Source organism: Xenopus tropicalis, chromosome 1, assembly GCF_000004195.4.
Source record: "Xenopus tropicalis strain Nigerian chromosome 1, UCB_Xtro_10.0, whole genome shotgun sequence".
Classification (NCBI taxonomy): domain Eukaryota; kingdom Metazoa; phylum Chordata; class Amphibia; order Anura; family Pipidae; genus Xenopus; species Xenopus tropicalis.
The window spans coordinates 103,967,085-103,985,237 of NC_030677.2; the positions used below are offsets into that span (position 1 = coordinate 103,967,085).

Genomic DNA, 18,153 nt, shown 5'->3' on the forward strand with positions numbered 1-18,153 from the left:
AACAACCATGTGACCTGCAACTTTTGTCCAAAAAGGTACCCATGTCTTTTTGGGTTATCAGCCATGCCCCTTTCTCCTTGCAGAAATGATCAAACACTTTGGAAAAATGAACACTGACAAATTTGCATTCCCCATCTAATTACTACAATTACCAATTTTACCCAGGGCTGCTGTCTTGTGCCTCGCACTTGCAAAGCCAGTATGCATGAAGGCCACAAGTGATGCCGGGGAAAATATTTGTGAATGAAAAGGCAAGCCAACGCAGGTTAAAACATCTGCAATGGTAATCTTGATGGGCAATTTTATCAACCACAAAGTAACTATGTATTGTTTTAATACTGGTGAATACCTAAAAAATTAGTAACCCCAGTGATTTTAACTTGCATTGTAAAATTTTGTATCTTGTATACATTTATATAGCTTGTACAGTACCTCCACCACCAAATGTAAATTATTCCATTATTATAATCCAGATTTCTGCTCTTCTAATACATGGTTACATATATGCACCGAAGAGGAGGCACTTTATTTTCCTGTAGGCAGATGCTATCACACACTCACAGGCCTGCGTTATAGTAAATACAAAGAGACTTTTTTTTTTCAAATACTTTTAATTTGTTTAAGTACCATACAAAAAATGTAGATTTAGAGTACCAGTTTTGGAAACAAATACTGGGTTTACATTAGTAAACTGTTTTTCTTTTTAAACAGAATGAGCATAAAACATTCAAAGCAATTCTAATGCAAAAATAAGCAACACAGGACGTTAATGCGTAAAGAAGAGGAAGGTTACAAAACATTGAGCCAAGTACAGTTCTTTCAGGTAAAAGCTTTCTGTGGCAAAGAAAATAGCAAAATAAAGTGTGCATGTAACACAGTGAAACCAGCTTATTTCATAGGACGTTAGGGAATAAAGAACTAGGTTAAAGAGAGCATCTGGGGTCTTTCAGCCAACCCGTGTCCTACTAGCAACTCAGCAGAATCAAGATTTGGACTGACCTATAACAAAGTAAGGCAAATTCTCTGCAAGATAAGTCTTTTCACAGTTAGCTTAAATTCAAAAGACAAAAGGTAAGTATTAAAATACAATTAGGAATAGGCTGAGATATACAATTTATAAATGTAGTTTAGTGTAGTACTAGTGCAGATATTAACTGGGGGCGGTCTCCAGCAGCATAGGGCTAAATTATTTATGAATAGATGTTTTCCAAAATAGTGGCACAAAAAGACACTACGCATCTACATTAGGATTCATGCTAAATGCTTATCATCAGAACTGGGTGCCCTACAGCTTATTGTGTGGGGGAAGAGGAGAGCAAGAAGCATGGTCATATTTTTACTGATAGGCATGGTTAAAAAGACAGAGTGGTGGTCACTGATCAACACTAGGCAAATTTGCCCATGGGCAGTAACCCATGGCAACCAATCAAATTGTTGCACTTATTGTTCTACCTGCAGCTGGCTGAAAAAAACCACTCGCTGGTTGGGTGCTATGGGTTACCACCCACAGCCAAATTTGCCCATTGTTGGTAAATGAGCCCATCTGCCTTTTTACGCACATGTTGAAACGATATGGGTGAATAAAACAAAACTGCTTCTTCTTTTTAGGGCTGTGCTAGTGCAGCATGATGTCTAATATACAATACATCTGTCTCTTTACTTTTCTACACAGTGGTATACCACACTAAGTGGTGAGTGACTCTCTCAAAGGATGAGACTGGCTTGTAGGGATTTAGAGAGAGCTCCTTTCTAAAACATGTAACACACTGTAAACATTGTCCTATTGTGTCTTGCTCTTGGAAATAGCTTTAGTGCAATTATACCTTATGCTGCAGGAGATACCCAGAAATAGTTGCTGCAAAAACACTTTTAAATGCAAAAGAATTAAAATAGCTTATACATAAAGATATGTTAATAAGTACTTTGGAGAAACAAAGGTGAGATACACTTTAAAATAAAAAACAAGTTATTAAAGAGACATGAAATGCAATGGCATCATGAATAGGTAGGTAGGAGGCAGGCTAAGTGATGGTTGCACTGACAGATTACCCAGACAATACCCTAGCACTTGTCAGAAACAACCAGAATGCATAGAATCTACAGAAGGGACATTCATTTTAGAAGGTGAAACAAAGGCAAAAATGTGGTGTCTAGAAGTAACTAGAAAGAATTATCCTAGTAAAAGAATAATCAATCCAGGTCAGCACATAGTAAAATGGCTGCTAGTAATATGGCTGGCTAATTTTCCTAATCTGGAACTATTTTTATTAAAAAAAAAATCCATGCAACAAAAATGCAGCATGTATCTTTACCTAAAAAGGGATTCAGTATTACACCAGGGAGATAATATGAATTAGCTACAGAAGCACCCTAAACTATTAGTCAACTAACTTGTGTGCTCTCCAGAAGCCACCTTAAAATGAAAGAGAGAAGAAAACACTAACCTTGGCAGCCCAAGGACAAGCTGCCACATTAGTCTAGACTTTAGCCCTGTGGCTGTCCTACTCTTCGCCAAGGGACAAGTGCACCTCCATGAGAACTCAGCTGATTGAGTGAACACAAAATGAAACTAAATACTGAAAGTCGTATGTCCAAACAGCAAAATGCTCTTATGATGACTGATGGATGCTGTAAAAATGACCATTCATGTATGCTGAGCTGCAAGCCCCAATGGCCAGCCAAGATTCCATTTTCTGTCACTCTCCTTTCTTACCAACTAATCTCAAAAAAAGGTAACAGTGAATAGCTATAATCCGTGACCATGACCACAGATTCCACAACAAGCTAATAAATTGTCAGCACTGTGCTCACTTGTGTTTTCAGTTCAGAATCTTAGGGGTTATGATCAGAAGTATGCTTCCATTTTGGCAGTCAGTAAAAACAAGGCACTCGAGGAGGCCTAGAATAATGGGACATAATAAAGAAAAAGATGCTTATTTGTTGCCCAAGATGATAGGAAGATCTTGGGTGGTATAAAACAAACACTGCAGGCATACATAAATGGTCCTCAGGAATTGTTTTAACTTTATGTAGCTGTCAGAGAGGGATTTCATTAATGTTATTAGAATTTAAGCGGCAAACAGCATTAAAAAAACATGTAGTGGTCGTTTACCTTAAATTGAACTTTTAGGGGCAGATTATGAATATGTGAGATTATAGATGATAGTTTACCACAGAAAAAAATCACCTGCTTTCTATTCATTTCCATGGGATTTTTATGGGATTCATTTATAAATGAATTAAAGTTAGAGTTCACCATATGCTTTTAAAAATCGCACAGGAATGAATAGAAAGTTTTTTTTGTGGTAAACCCTCTCACATTTTCATACGTTTGCCTCTTAGTATTATGTTGACAGAAGTATTCTAATATATATTGTAGTTAGTCTTTGTTGCAATATTTAATTTTTTTTGTTCTGTAGATGGGGGCTTGGAATTCTTACTTCTGTCTGCTTGCTGGGGCTTAAAGAAGAAAGAAAGGCTAAATCACTGTGTTCCCCTTCCTTCCTGTCTAATTTCTTCAGAATCCCAGGGCCGATGCATGCGTAGTTGAGCAAAAAAGTCAGCTTCTTTTTGTTAAAGTTGCCTTTTCATTCTACTGTGTATGCGCAAAGATTGAAGGAGGAAGAGGACCCGCATACACCTCAGCCGGTGAAGTTTTCACCTAACGGGCACCAGCCAGGGTAGCAGGCATGCGATTAAAGTCACCAGGGGGCTGCATAACATTTTGTCACCCCCCAGCGATGTAGCCATTCCTTCTCCTTTATTTGCCAGTACTTTTCGTGAGTTACAGGCTAGAGATAAGCAAAATAGTAATGTTTGTAATTCAGAAAATATACAAATTCAATAAACAAGACCACTGACAGGTGCTAAGAGCAGTTCCCATTACAGCATACTAAAGTCTAATTTAAGGCTAATGGCACATGAGGTTGTAGAAACACTGTTAGAGAAAAATCTGTTCTGAGTAGATCCAAAGCTATTTGCTACTTGTGTCAGCCTGCATGCACACAGAACAGTTAGCTCTAGTATCTGGCTGATAAGTGAAATTCCAGGTAGCCATATTAAAAAAAAAAAAAAAAAAAAAATTGTGTATGGATATGACCACTAAACAATACGTGTTCCCCTCCCCCACCCAAAACTCTTCTAGGTGGGAAAGGAGCAGTCTGGGCCATACAGGCTGCCATTCCACTAATTTGAGCAAGCTTAAACACTCTGAAGACTAAGGGGTTGCTGTGTGTCAGTGGGTATTGTGCCACCTTCATATATCAACAAGACTCAACCAGTTGGACAGTCAGAGTCTGAGTTCAAATCAGTGGATTTGGTACAAATATCACACCATCAGTGGTATCTTTGCTCAATACAGGTATAGGACCCATTATCCAGAATGCTCGGGACCAAGGGTATTCCGGATAAGGGGTCTTTCCGTAATTTGGATCTTCATATCTTAAGTCTACTAAGAAATCAATAAAACATTAATTTCACCCAATAGGATTATTTTACATCCAGTAAGGATTAATTATATCTTAGTTGGGATCAAGTACAAGGTACTGTTTTATTTTTACAGAGAAAAAGGAAATCATTTTTAAAAATCTGAATTATTTGATTAAAATGGAGTCTATGGGAGACAGGCTTTCTGTAATTCGGAGCTTTCTGGATATCGGGTTTCCGGATAAGGGATCCCATACCTGTACTATAAGCATTTGTTAATAAAGCCATATGTAATACCCTAGTGACAGAATACATAAAGAAAAAAAAATAGGGCTCCTCAGGTAACATCCATGAAAATGCCAGGGAAACAGCTTGCCTCTTAAAAATGTACAGAAAATGTAGAAATATGCCAAAAAGAGCATAACGAATGTAAAATTCATAAATGCAATAATGCATTGTGGTAACCTAACTCTTGTAGTGCAAACACAGTGGTTTGGGAGGGGATTTTAGACCAGCATAAAGCAAGTCTTTCTTTTGGATTACATTTTTTACAGTTTAGAAAGGGCCTGTGCAAATATTCACCAAGGTCACTTTTGTTCATTTTACCAAAATAATATAATGCCTTCCCCTCATTTTCCAAGGCCAAGCAACTTCACCATTAGTTTTGAAGACAAAGTTGATATTCTAGTGGGGGGACTGGAATTAATTTAGATGACAGTAGTGTTAATGGTTTATCCACTTTAACTAATGACATTATACATGATGGGCCCAGCACATGTTATAATCGTAGTTATAAACCACAGATTAAAATGATTATAACTACATTTAGATTAGATTCCAAAACAGGTCCTTAATCATTAGAAGACTGAATCTTACTTTCTTTAATCAAATATATATATATAAAAAAAAGAATGCTTTGACCTCTGTTGGGAAAAACCACCGTCATTAGATTAATGTGCTCTGTCACTTTAAAGATGTGTATTTAGAACCCATATCTGTAAACAAAATGCAGAGGTAAAGATCCAGTTGGCAGGAGGAAATCAGTCTGTGCTTGGAATGAAGGAGAAATTTTGGGTGGACAGAAAGACCAAAATCTAACACTAGTTTGGTTACATAATAAACAGTCATAAAGTGTGATTACTAAATTGCAGAGGCAATAAAACTTTGAACTTTAATCATCTTTCTGTTTTAAAGGGGATGTCCAAAGCTGATAATCTTGTGACTACTTTAACAATAACATTTAAACAATCAATCTCTGCTAACCGTTTTTATTTAGAAAAAAAACATTTTTTTTTTTTTTTTTGCAAAATCCTACCACTTTGGTAGGGCTTTGTAAAAGTTGAACATCCCCTTTAAGTAAGAACAGTAGAAGGAATCATCCTAGAATAACATAGGTACCCAACACGGAGTTAGATGGAAATCTCCACTTCCCTCTTCACATTTGCTGCAGAACTCCTTATTTAACCACTTCGCATCTCCTGCCCTGTGAAGGCACTCTGTGTAAGCAGTCAGCAGGATGCGTAATAATGGGCCAACTGTGCTATCTTCATATTTCACTTTTCCCTCCTCAGAAACATCAGGAAATTATTCTCTTCAGAATGGAATGGCCGTCATCTCACAGTAAGTTCCACACGTCTCATACCATAAGGGAGACATGAGTGCTTTCTATGGTATATGTCTTCAGACTATGAAGGGAATCAGTTTGTCTGGTTTTATCCCTCCCTTGTCATCTCAAGCATATCAGAAATTCAAGCAGTGCCCAGTTCCTTCAAAAGATGCAGTCAGCTGCGCTTGTTTATTCAACTGCAGGAAAATCTATGCTGCTTATCAAACTGCTGCAGTTGCCACATCCATTTTGTAAGCATATGTAACGAGTCAGATGGTCACTAACCATATGGTGAATATTCTTCAAACTACAGAGATGGTATGTCAAAGACAGAGCTCTGGGATTATTTAATAAAGAGGGCAATGTCGAACCAATAAGGGTCACGTGGAGGTGCAAGGTTGTGGAAAGGTCACAGTGCAAAATGTGAGGTATATAACAGGACAGGCACCCACGTGCCTAAAAAGTACAATGTCTATGGACAAGAAGCACAGGGTACACTTTTGCCAGTCACGGTAGATGTAATATATGTGAATTAATGGGTTTTTTTGAGTCAAAGATCTAAAGGTCAAAAAAGGCTTGACACATGGCTGAAGAAAATGACAGAGACTGGCTTTATGGGTGATTACTGATCCCTTTCATGCAGTCTGTTAGCCAACTTTGTGTAGCTCTAATAAAGTTGTTGAGACATTTTTAAGTCTATCATGCTCTATTTCATAGTTATTTATTAACAAAGAGGGCGTTGAAGGCAACCGTGTTACACCTTTTGTTTGGTTGATTTTTATCAAAGAACACCAAAGTAGACAATCTCAGATTACAAGTGGCTAGGCATCCACTAGTAACAAACTACATGCCAGAGGTTCACAGAGGGCTAGCTGCTTATCAGAATCAGTTGGTATCCTTTTGGGCATCCTACCTCCAGCAGTACCAAAGGCCTCCATTCTTGAAAGCCCTTACTCTAGTGGGTGAAGGTGATTGAAAACTAAAAATAAGAGGCTCACCGAGGTGGGGGAGCCAATACTGGGTAGGACAACGTGACATTTAGGGCATCATTGTGTTGTACCAAAGACGTGTGTTGGTAATGCAGAACCAGTTCCTTCAGAGAGGAGTAAAGGTTATAGGGCTCAGCGAAGCCATATCCAGTAGCGGCCTTATAGATCATACAGTGTTTAGTGTCACTGTCCACCCTGCAGAGAATAAGAAAAAGGGAAATTAAGTGGGATCAGGATATAGTTCAATTTCTTAGTTAGGGAAAACAGGTAGCAAACCCCATCTATTGATTATCAAGATAATACAAAACAGCAAGCAAGTTAGGGCAAAAAAAAAGAATGACAAAATGGGAGCTTGGAACAAAAATAGAATTTAACAGAATTAACTGAAGTTAAACAATGTTTAAATAGATATAATTACATTAAACTAAAAACTAATTGGGGTAATCAACAATTTGTTACTAAAAATAAAATATGCGTATCTAAACAGCAAAATTTGCATAAGTAATGCGATAACACTTTAGGACACATTTAGCAAACATCACATTTGTTATTAGAATATTTAGCTTTCACCACCAATCATTTTTTCTATGAAACTTTGCACAACTCTTGACTGAAAATTGTAAAAATTAATTTCCTAACTTATCCCACTAGATTTTTCACTAGAACGTGTTCAACTTTAACTATGTAAATAACAATGCACTGCCGTCTATAACTGCATGATGACAATATGCTGTTTTAAACACATTTATATAGAAATCACATAACATAGCTATAAATAAGTGAAAAGCCACACTTGTTTACGTTGCTCAGGAGCAGTATGTACCTAACAATGTGCTTAGCTATATAGTAGTAGGCATGTCTAGAGGTAGGTATGACCTTTTGTTAAATTACAGAAGTGTACATGTTCTGCTGTTGTGCTGAAAAGCTCAGCCATGGCCAGCAAACTCAAATGAATGTCTTAGTGACAGTAGGTTGTAGACAAAAGGTGGCCAAGCATGGGCAGATTTTAGCTGCCGATTCAGGCCCTTTACACCGATGCCCATGTATGGGCACCTCCAAGGGGCCTACGCTAAAATTGGCCAGATCTTGATTGGGCAGGTTTGATTTTCCGTCGGATCAGGGACCGCATCGGCTTGTTCATGCGGTTCTTGGTCTGACTACACCTATGCCCTGCCATAACTCGATCATTTGGCCCTAGGGTTTGGCAATCAATGGATTCTAACTAATACCAGAGCGGCTGCTGTCAGATGCCATAGACAGTCACTATTTAGTTAGCTGGTGGGGGGCTGTTTGGGCCTCTGTGTACATAAAATGCCAAGGCCTATTTTGAAATCAATCATGGGCCTGGGCAGGCAGTACTGTGATGGCTGCGATAAACTGCAGCACAATTTATTTAAGGTATAAAAAAAAGCATCTTTAAAAGCACTAGATTTAGACATCTTTCTGACATCTAAATAAGTATATATTTGCTGCACACATGTCATTTTCCAGTATAAGCCCAAACTGATCATATAGCAGTGGATCAGGCAGGCAGTACATTAATCTGCTTAGCTAATAACTACACAAATGCAGCAATGTGTCCAGTGGAAATATGCACAATTTCATCTTATTTACACCAAAATCAAAAGTGCATCAGGGAGCTCTAGGCACAGGTACAATATTGTCATATATAGCTTTTGGTGTACACTAGTTGTGATATGGACAAAGGTTGGTCTATCCTTTCAGGTGGCTATGGGTGTCAGATGATCTACTAATGAAATGAGCATAAGACAAAAGGGTAAAGAGGCATGAGATGTGCAATTTCTTTTTCTACACTGTAAGTCCTAATAATACTTACACTACTGAGCAGGCATAGCAACCTTTCTGACGGCTTACTCGGATAAGGAATGTCCCATCTGGCTTACCAGCCAGCATCTCTTCAGCTTGTTCACGTTTCATCTTCCCCATGTACCAGGTGTGTTCCTCATGGTGTGGGAGGTCTTCATCATCCATCATGGAGTAGGGACTGTAGAAAAGAAAAAAAGGAAGCCATCTGTTCATCATCAAGTAAAAAGTAGAACCATGACTGCTTCTTTTCTAACAACTAGATTGACTGAAACAGATTCTATATATATATTCATAATATACAAAAGCATATATAGTGTGTATCTTAAAACCAAATGTTACTAATATATAAAGCATTTATAAAAAAAAGAAAAAAAAAAAACTTTGTGATTTTACACCAGATAGACCACTCCTCTACCTCACTCTGCTTCAAAAAACACAGAGATTTTAGCCTATGTATGGTGGCATTTCCTTATGTCACAGAAATACTGGGAACTCATACATAACATACTTAATACTCAGTTTGTTTAAAACCTGAAAACCATTTGTTATTTTGAATGCTTTATTAGAAAATACCTGTAAAAAACTTGGCTTCCTGTCATTTGAACAAAGGCGATATGGCGATGCCGGGAAAGTATCGGGAGATGCATCAACTATCGGCGATTGATTGATTGAGCCTAGCCTGACTTCTGTATAGGAGTCAGGCTAGGCTCGATCAATCGATCCCCGCATAGTTGATGCATCTCCCGATCGCCTTTGTTCAAATGACAGGAAGCCAAGTTTAACAGGTATTTTCTTCTAAAGCATTCAAAATAACAAATGGTTTTCAGGATAGGGCAATTATTGGGAGAGGGTAGAATAGATTTTTTAGTTAAAAACTTTTAGTGTTACTTTTCCTTTAACAATCCACTAAAAATGCACTGCCAAAGTGAAGAATCTTTTGGAAAATCTCCAAAACATTAAGCCACCATACATGCAATATAGAGAGGGTTATATCTTTTAAATTCTTTTCAAAATATTTAAAAATGTTGTTTCCCTGTGCTTAATCATTCTGTTACACTAATTTTTACAAAGAAAAAAGAAAAGGAAACTGCATCACTTATGCATACATTGATACATGCCTAAGAGAATGAAAAAGGCACCCTCAAGGAAATTATCAACTGAATTTACATTTCAAAGTTCAGTTAATAGTTTGCTCTCAGAAGACTTCTTAAAAAAATTGTATGTGCTCCTGGATATTTTTAAGCTAAGCCGCACCTTCAAGTATTTATTTGTAGCAAATTGTGTCAATATCCATTATACACATATGTATATATTCACACACAACTGAAAGCAAAAATGTGGGCACTCCTGGCTAAATGGCATATTCAGTAAATTTTGTAAGTGAAAAGTAGTAAACAACAACTGGAATAATCATTGTTTATTACTTTGGCTGGGGGTGGCCAAACTTTATTATTATTATTATTATTATTATTAATAATAATAATAGATCTTTTCAATAAGTATAGCAGTAAAATATAAGACAAACAAACGCTGGTGAATATTATATAGTACCTCTGTAGAACAAGTAAGTGGCAGAGTGAGGACCTAATCTTACACAGAGGGAGCAAAACATTTACTTTATTTAATTAAATGACTAACTGGTTTACAAAAGAAAATATATTTTGAGATCATGGAAAGCTTTGAAGCAGGCCCCTGAATTAGTAGAGAAACTTACTCTTCAGGCTCATTCTTCATGTCCAGCCACTCACTAACATCTTTCTGGCGAGCACCCTTTTCCAGCAACCACCTAGAGAATGAGGAATGAGAGATTAGTTTTGTACTATGAACTGTACCACTAGGCGTCACTATGCAAAATCACTGCAAGAAAAACGTATATGTTACAAAGACAAGATGTGGACTGCTTTGTAAAAGATATTTGAAAAATATTACTGATGCAACAAAGTTGCATTGGCAGTTTTAATATTACAAGAGTTCATGGCTAGGAGTGTGAAAATATAAGCATATTTCATTGACCAGTCCCCTGTTCTGTTAAGATGTAAAAAGCCCATTGGAGCCCATCACCTATACTATTTTCTGATGGACAGTGATAAAAATCTGTACACCTTCCACTGTTTAGCCGGTTGGCTTATGTACATAATGCACATTGTTGCACCCCAACTACTTTACTCCTTTACTCTTTCTTGCCTAGCACCTTTACAACTATAATAAAAAAACATACCATATTTTCCAAAGGTGCAGAAAGTAAAACAAAACTGATACATTTAAAAGACTCTGTCAAATGGTATGTCACAAGTTGCATTTACTTCATAATGTAAATTATTCTGGACAAACTGGTTAAATTACTTTGAAATTTGAAGTTATACATACAAGAGGTACTGATCTCTGAGTTTGCGTAGCTGCATCAAGTCAGGCTTCAGACTGTTCATCTTCTTGTCAATCTCACGATTTTCAGAGGCCTGTTTCTTCAAGTCTTGCTCTAATTTCATTTTACTGTCATGTATCTCTGTCACCCTTGACTTCAGTTTCTCAGAATTCATCATGATTCTAAACATGGTAATGCAGACATAAAAGTTTAAATAGAGCGGTCTAACCCCTTTCTGTTACTTTCAGAGTTAACCTGAATTTCCTCAATATCAGACATAATTACCTTGGATGCAAGGCAGGTTATCTGGGCTTTAAGGGCTACTAAACCTCAATTAACAGTTAAATCTAATCGTAATTCTTGCTAGACAAAGAAAGGCTTAATGCTATTATTACCATGTTTATTTAACAAAATGTCCACATGACCAATGCATGACCTATACTAGGTAGCTAGTCATGCTAGTAGCAATAGCAAGTAACTTTAGAAACCCATTCAGTAATGTATAGAACAGAAAGAACTTTTACAGTTTTTGCCATTTCCCATTCTGCTCCTATAAAATTATTTTTGTTTCACGCTCTCTTCTATTGTCAAATTCTCTTTTTTTCACCATTCTGTTCTCTTTTTTTCTAATATTTTCTACTAATGTCACATGTTACTGTTACTTAATAGATGCCTGTTTACCACCATCCTCCTTACAGCAGTTCACACAGTACACCAGCAGGGGATAACAAGCGCCAACACAATAGGTAAAAATAGTTATAAAACATAGACTTCTTCTCACCTCTCAATCTCTTTATTATTACCCTCCCTGCGACATTTCTCCATGTAATCCTTGCTGCACCGTTCCTGTGTGAGACACTGCTCCTCAAAAATTTTAATGGTCTCTTTAAAGGCTTCAATTGCAGTACGTTTCATCTGCAGCTCCTGGTAAAGAGAAAGATAAGGCCAGAAATAAGCTGCTTTACACAAAAAAGTTAAATAAAGTAAATGTACAATATATTCACAGAAATTACCTGTGTTGTTCTTGTGTATTCTTCATATAGTGTATCAAACTCTACTGTCTTATCTCTGAACTGTTTGTTATATACTTTCAGCTGTTCCACAACCGCCTCAACACTGTCCTCCTTGACAATCTGGTCCTAAAATAAAATAAAGTTTTGATGCAGGTTTAAGGCAAGAAAACAGTGAATCTCTAGAAAAAGGCCAGACTGGATTATGGTGGGTCAGAGGCCTTAGGAAGATGCATATAAGAAAAAAGAGCTATGGTTCCTTAACGGAAAGAAGCCTGGGTTCATAATATGTTAATAGGACTGAACACTAAGGGGCTGATTTACTTACCCACGAACGGGTCGAATGGAGTCTGATTGCGTTTTTTTCGTAATGATCGGTATTTTGCGATTTTTTCGTATGTTTTGCGATTTTTTCGGATTCTGTACGAATTTTTCGTTACCAATACGATTTTTGCGTAAAAACGCGAGTTTTTCGTATCCATTACGAAAGTTGCGCATTTTTCGTAGCGTTAAAACTTAATGCTACGAAAAATGCGCAACTTTTCGCGTAAGTTTTAACGCTACGAAAAATGCGCAACTTTCGTAATGGATACGAAAAACTCGCGTTTTTACGCAAAAATCGTATTGGTAACGAAAAATTCGTACAGAATCCGAAAAAATCGCAAAACATACGAAAAAGTCGCAAAATGTTCGTTTTCAAGTCGGAACTTTTCCAATTCGGGTCGGATTCGTGGGTTAGTAAATCAGCCCAAGTCTAGAGCAGCAATTCCCGAACTGCAGTGCTCGCTCCCTGGGTAGGGGGTGTCATTGAAGCAGAGGCAGTGGGACTAAAGGTCAGTTTGAGTTAGAATTCAGGTGTGTGATAATTTGCTTTCCTTGACATACCTGAAATCTAAAAATTCGGGGAGTATATTTATTTGCGGTCTTAAATTTTTTTGGAACTATGGCTGAAATGCTCATATTTTTCTATTTCTTAACGATTTCATGACCTTGGTGGAGCCCTGAGCAAAGGTTGGACCTGCAAGGGGTGTCTGAACTGTTCTCTGATCTCTTCTCTGGTCTAAAGAACTTGGGATAAGAGTAAACAGCGAGAATCACAGATGAAATCTGTAGGCTGTCAGGAGAAACTGGGAGGTAGTTGATGTACAGGAGCTTTAATATACCTTGGAAAAAGGTCTGGGACAACAAATAGACCATGTAATGAAATCAAAGAAAGGTCAGTAAAATGATCATTTGTATATTAGAAGAGAAGTGAATATGAAGTTCTGCTCACCTGCTGATACTTTGACATGGGATACAGTAGTCTCGTATCCAGCTTAGCATTATACTGGGCTAGAGACTCATGCCGGTAGTGATTGATTAGAGCAACTACAGAAGTGAAGGTGAGAGGCTCAGAAAAACCATACATGTCATCACGGTGGAATATCTTGATAAGTCTGTTGTTTCCACCCTTCCTGAAGGGGAAAAAAAAGGGATGAAACTGATCACCCTAAGGTAAAAATCATGTGTGGCAATACAGAAAATTTACTCCTCAGAACACAAAGACACAGTCCACTGACTTACTAAATACACAAAGTGATGCCATTTTTATTACAATACTTTTAAACTCCATCCTATTACAAATGTATTTTTTACGCTGCCCTAAAATTACCCAAACATTTTAGCTAGTATTTTCTTAAAGTACATGCTATAAAAAAAAACAGCACTTCAGAGGCTTGCCATCGTCATATCAGAGATGTGAATTTGCTAAAGCAACCATTGCAGCCTTAACTAAAGTAGGGCATACATGTAAAGGATCTTCTGCCTATTTGGCAACCCGCATGGTAGGCCAGATTAGGGAATCCAGAACATAAACAACCAGAACATCATGAAGGTTTATGCAGACCTTTTGGGAGAAGACTGTATGAAAGAAAAATGCAGTCCTCATCCAACTTTTTTTCTAATCTGCAATATTTGCCCAGATATCGGATGGGCATGCTCATACTCTTATAGAACGGCAGAAAGGCAAGCTGAACAGTTTGTCATATAGACTTTATTGTATAGGCAGAGCATTCATTCAAAAGGTTAAAACGTTAAGGTAATAAATGGTGGTCATTTCATGCCCTATTACTAAAACCAAAATGGTATAGCTTCAAATCCTTCTCCTTAAATGACATGCTGGGCATGTTGGTGCATCTGGCATTACATATTGATTTAACATTTCTATTTCCTGTGTGCCACAATTATTATATTGTATATTGTCATATACAAATAACAATGAAGCATCATTACCGTAATGAAATTTTTTTTTGACCAGTGTTCCACTCAACTTTACATAGACAAAAAAACAAAATACAAATATTAAATATAATAAAAAGTGTGCAATAAAGTATTTACAATAAAAAAATGCAATGAAATATTTGGAATTGTGCAGTGAGGATTTAAAGTGGCTTTGCTTAAAGTGACACTGCGAAGAGTCCAGTAGTTATGGGGAATGTGTGTTGGTGTGTGCAGAATGTCAGCAGTTCAGAAGCCTGATGGCTTGTGGGTAGAAACTGTCTCTGTATCTGCTGGTTCGGGACTGGATGCTCCTGTACCGTCTGCCTGATGGTAGGAGTGTGAAAAGACTGTGGCTGGGGTCCTCCTACAGCGCTGCCTGTACAGGTCCTGCATGGCCAGCAGCTCAGTCCTGGTGATGCGCTGTGCTGATCTCACCACCCTCTGCAGAGGTTTGCGGTCCAAAGCATTACAACTGCCATACCAGGTGGTGATACAGCCGGACAGAATACTCTCAATGGTGCATCGATAGAAGTTTGTGAGTATTCTGGAGTCCATGCCGAACCTCCTCAGGCTCCGCAGAGAGAAGAGCCGCTGTCTTGCAGCTTTTGTGATCACACCCACGTGGTGAGACCAACTCAGATCCTCACTGATATTGATGCCAAGGAATCTGATGCAGCTGACTCTCTCCACCTCTGCTCCCTCAATGTGAATGGGGGTATGGCCTCCTCCCTGCAGTCTCCTGTAATCCACAATGAGCTCCTTAGTTTTGCCGACGTTGAGCAGCAGGTGGTTGTCACGGCACCATGATGTCAGGGCTCTCACCTCTGCTCATCTCCATTAGAAATGCAGCCGATGATGGTGGTGTCGTCTGCAAATTTGATGATAGTATTGGAGCTGTGTGTTGCTGTACAGTCGTGGGTGAACAGGGTGTACAGCAGGGGGCTGAGCACACATCCCTGGGGGGCACCGGTGTCAGTGTGGATGAGGTGATGTTGCCGATCCAAACCACCTGAGGTCTGTTTGTCAGGAATTCCAGGATCCGGATGCACAGGGAGGAACCGATGTTCAGGTCACGGAGTTTCACGACAAGTCTGGATGGTACGATGGTGTTGAAAGCGGAGCTGTAGTCAATGAACAGCATCCGCACATATCTGTTTCTCTGGTCCAGGTGGGAGAGGGCAGTGTGAAGTGCAATTGCCATTGCATCGTCAGTTTTGTCTGGGTGCTCTCCTGATCTTGAACATCTTATGATCAGATGCAGACCTTTTTATCTGCCCAGGGAGTTTACAGCGATATTTTGTACCGCTGTTTATATTCCCCCCACCCCAACACCACACAGGCACCGGATGAACTGTTTGATGCTATCAACCGGCAGGAAACATTACACCGGGAGGATGCTTTTATCATGGCTGGCGATTTTAATAAAGCCAACATGAAGAAAGTTCTGCCAAAGTTTTACCAGCATGTAAACTTTCCAACGCATTGTGAGAACATCTTGGACCATGTTTACACTCTGTACACACATGCCTATAAAGCCCGCTCTCGACCAGCCTTCGGCAAATCAGATCACTCCTCAGTCCTGCTGCTGCCAGCCTATAGGCAGAAGCTGAAACAAGAGCAGCCTATGACACGTTCGGTTCAGCGCTGGACCGACCAGTCAGACAGCCGCTGACAACATCATCAACTACGCCGAGTATGTAATGGACTTCATTCACAAATGCATCAATGAATTAAAGTGCATGCTCTGTAATGATATCCACAATACAAAATGATTGTAAAAGATAGATCAGAGAGAGAGAACTAAAGGAAGCATCTGCTTTTCCATATGGCTTTATTTCTTCCCACAAGTGGCTGACTGACATGAGATTTCCATACCATAAATTGGCAGGAAATGACCTTTTCACAAACAGCAGTTGGAACAGGCCATAATTATCCACAATGCCACTACAATACCAAACCATTTGTTGCACAGTGCATTATTATGTTTTCTCTCTCTGTCTGTATTGGTTTCCCATGGAAACATTATTTCCTCCCTTCCAAACATATAATTGGCTCCTGGTGAAATTGACCCTAGGGAGTGTGTGCAATAGGGAACACAGATTGTAAGCTCTGGGACAGAGCCATGTGAATAAAAAAGGAAAATAATATTACAATTACAGATAAGCCAGATCTAGGAATTAGTTTAAAAGTATGCCAAAACCCAACACTTTTTGCAAGGTTTGGATTCAGTTACTGTATATATACTCGAGTATAAGCCGATCCGAATATAAGCTGAGGTACCTAATTTTACCTAAGAAAACTGGAAAAACTTATTGACTCGAGTATAAGCCTAGGGTGTTTTTTTTTTAACTGTCAGGCAAGTTTGGGAAGGCTAAGGAAGCTGCCATACTAAGTATCAAGTACTTGCCATCCTGCTGTGTGCGCTCCCATGCACTGCCAATCGGTTGTAGGGTGCAGTGGATTATGTTTCACCAACCAAAGTTTGAGCACAAAAACATAAAAAGCTGACTTCTATTTAACCGCCAACCAAATGAAGCAGCAAAATCTGCAGTGGGAAGCAGGCATCACCATGTAGGGGCTATATAACAACATATAACAGGGCTATAACAGTTAACTTATACCTTGTACTTCAGCCTGCTGTAAAGTCCAAAGGAGCTCTTCACATATGAGCTTCCTTAACAAGCCGTGCTGTTACTGTGAGCGCTCCTTACATATGCGGTGCCATAACAAGTTCCCCGTAAAAATGTTTGCCTGCACCCTTCCCCAGAGCTCTTTGCACCTAGTGATAACATTTCAGGACGTGCAACCATCAATTGAGTAACCAGAAAGTTCTCCATGCTCCTCACATACAAGGCGTGTAAACTATATACTACTACTAGTAGTATATACTAGTACTCACATATAGGTGCCACAAGTTCCCCGTGCTCCTCATGTTCCCCAGCGCCAAGCACTTGTATTTCCACCATCATCAGTCTAATTCTGCGGCAGGTAAACCAAGGCTGAATGCAAAACTCTGAAAGCCTGCGTCAGCTGCTCTGAAGACAGCGCCCTCTAGGTTATAGTCTCCTTTCTCTCATGACATGTGGCGTGGCTTCAGTTTCGCATTAGAGTTTGGTCACTCGCAGACTCCGTAGCGTCGGCGGTTGCCAGGCAGCTGCCAAAGGGGGTGGTGTCTGGTGCGCGAGTGCGCCCGCCGCCGGGACCCAGCCGGTCCAGGAGGGGTGGTGCTGCTGCCGTCGTATTTACTCGCCAGTGCGCCGGCCGGCGCAGGACCCGTCCGTCCACGGGGGGTTGTTCCTGCTGCCGTATGTACTCGTCCGTCCACGGGGGGGTGGGGCTGGTGCTGCTGCCGTATTTACTCGCGAGTATATACGGCAGCAGAAGGGGGGGGGGGGCTGCTGCTGCCGTATATACCCGTGAGTGCGCCCACTGGCGGGACCCGTCCGGTCACGGGGGGGGGGGGGCTTTGGTGCTGCCGTATACACTCGAGTATAAGCCGAGGCTGTCTTTTTCAGCACATTTTGGGGGCCGAAAAACTCGGCTTATACTCGAGTATATACGGTAAATCCAAAATATTCAACATTCAAGTTCAAACCTTTCTAAGATAATCCTCTGGAGCAGTGTTGTCCAACGCCTGTGCTACCGAGGGTCGATAATGGAAGCCAGTTTTTACCT

The 18,153-nt window shown here is 39.4% G+C and overlaps 1 protein-coding gene across 3 annotated transcripts in view; it reads right to left on the minus strand.

The window, feature by feature from the left end:
* Window positions 1-602: 602 nt before the first annotated feature.
* pik3r2 (phosphoinositide-3-kinase regulatory subunit 2) overlaps window positions 603-18,153 on the minus strand; it is a 53,413-nt gene continuing 35,862 nt past the window's right edge. For all 3 annotated transcript variants that reach the window (XM_004910981.4, XM_002934809.5, XM_031905196.1), the window contains exons 10-16: window positions 13,493-13,673; window positions 12,223-12,348; window positions 11,991-12,133; window positions 11,215-11,391; window positions 10,562-10,633; window positions 8,858-9,025; window positions 603-7,215 (exon numbers count right to left, since the gene is read on the minus strand). In XM_004910981.4, coding sequence (XP_004911038.1) covers window positions 7,026-7,215; window positions 8,858-9,025; window positions 10,562-10,633; window positions 11,215-11,391; window positions 11,991-12,133; window positions 12,223-12,348; window positions 13,493-13,673 — 1,057 coding nt within the window. In that variant the 3' untranslated portion in view covers window positions 603-7,025. The remainder of the gene's footprint in view (window positions 7,216-8,857; window positions 9,026-10,561; window positions 10,634-11,214; window positions 11,392-11,990; window positions 12,134-12,222; window positions 12,349-13,492; window positions 13,674-18,153) is intronic.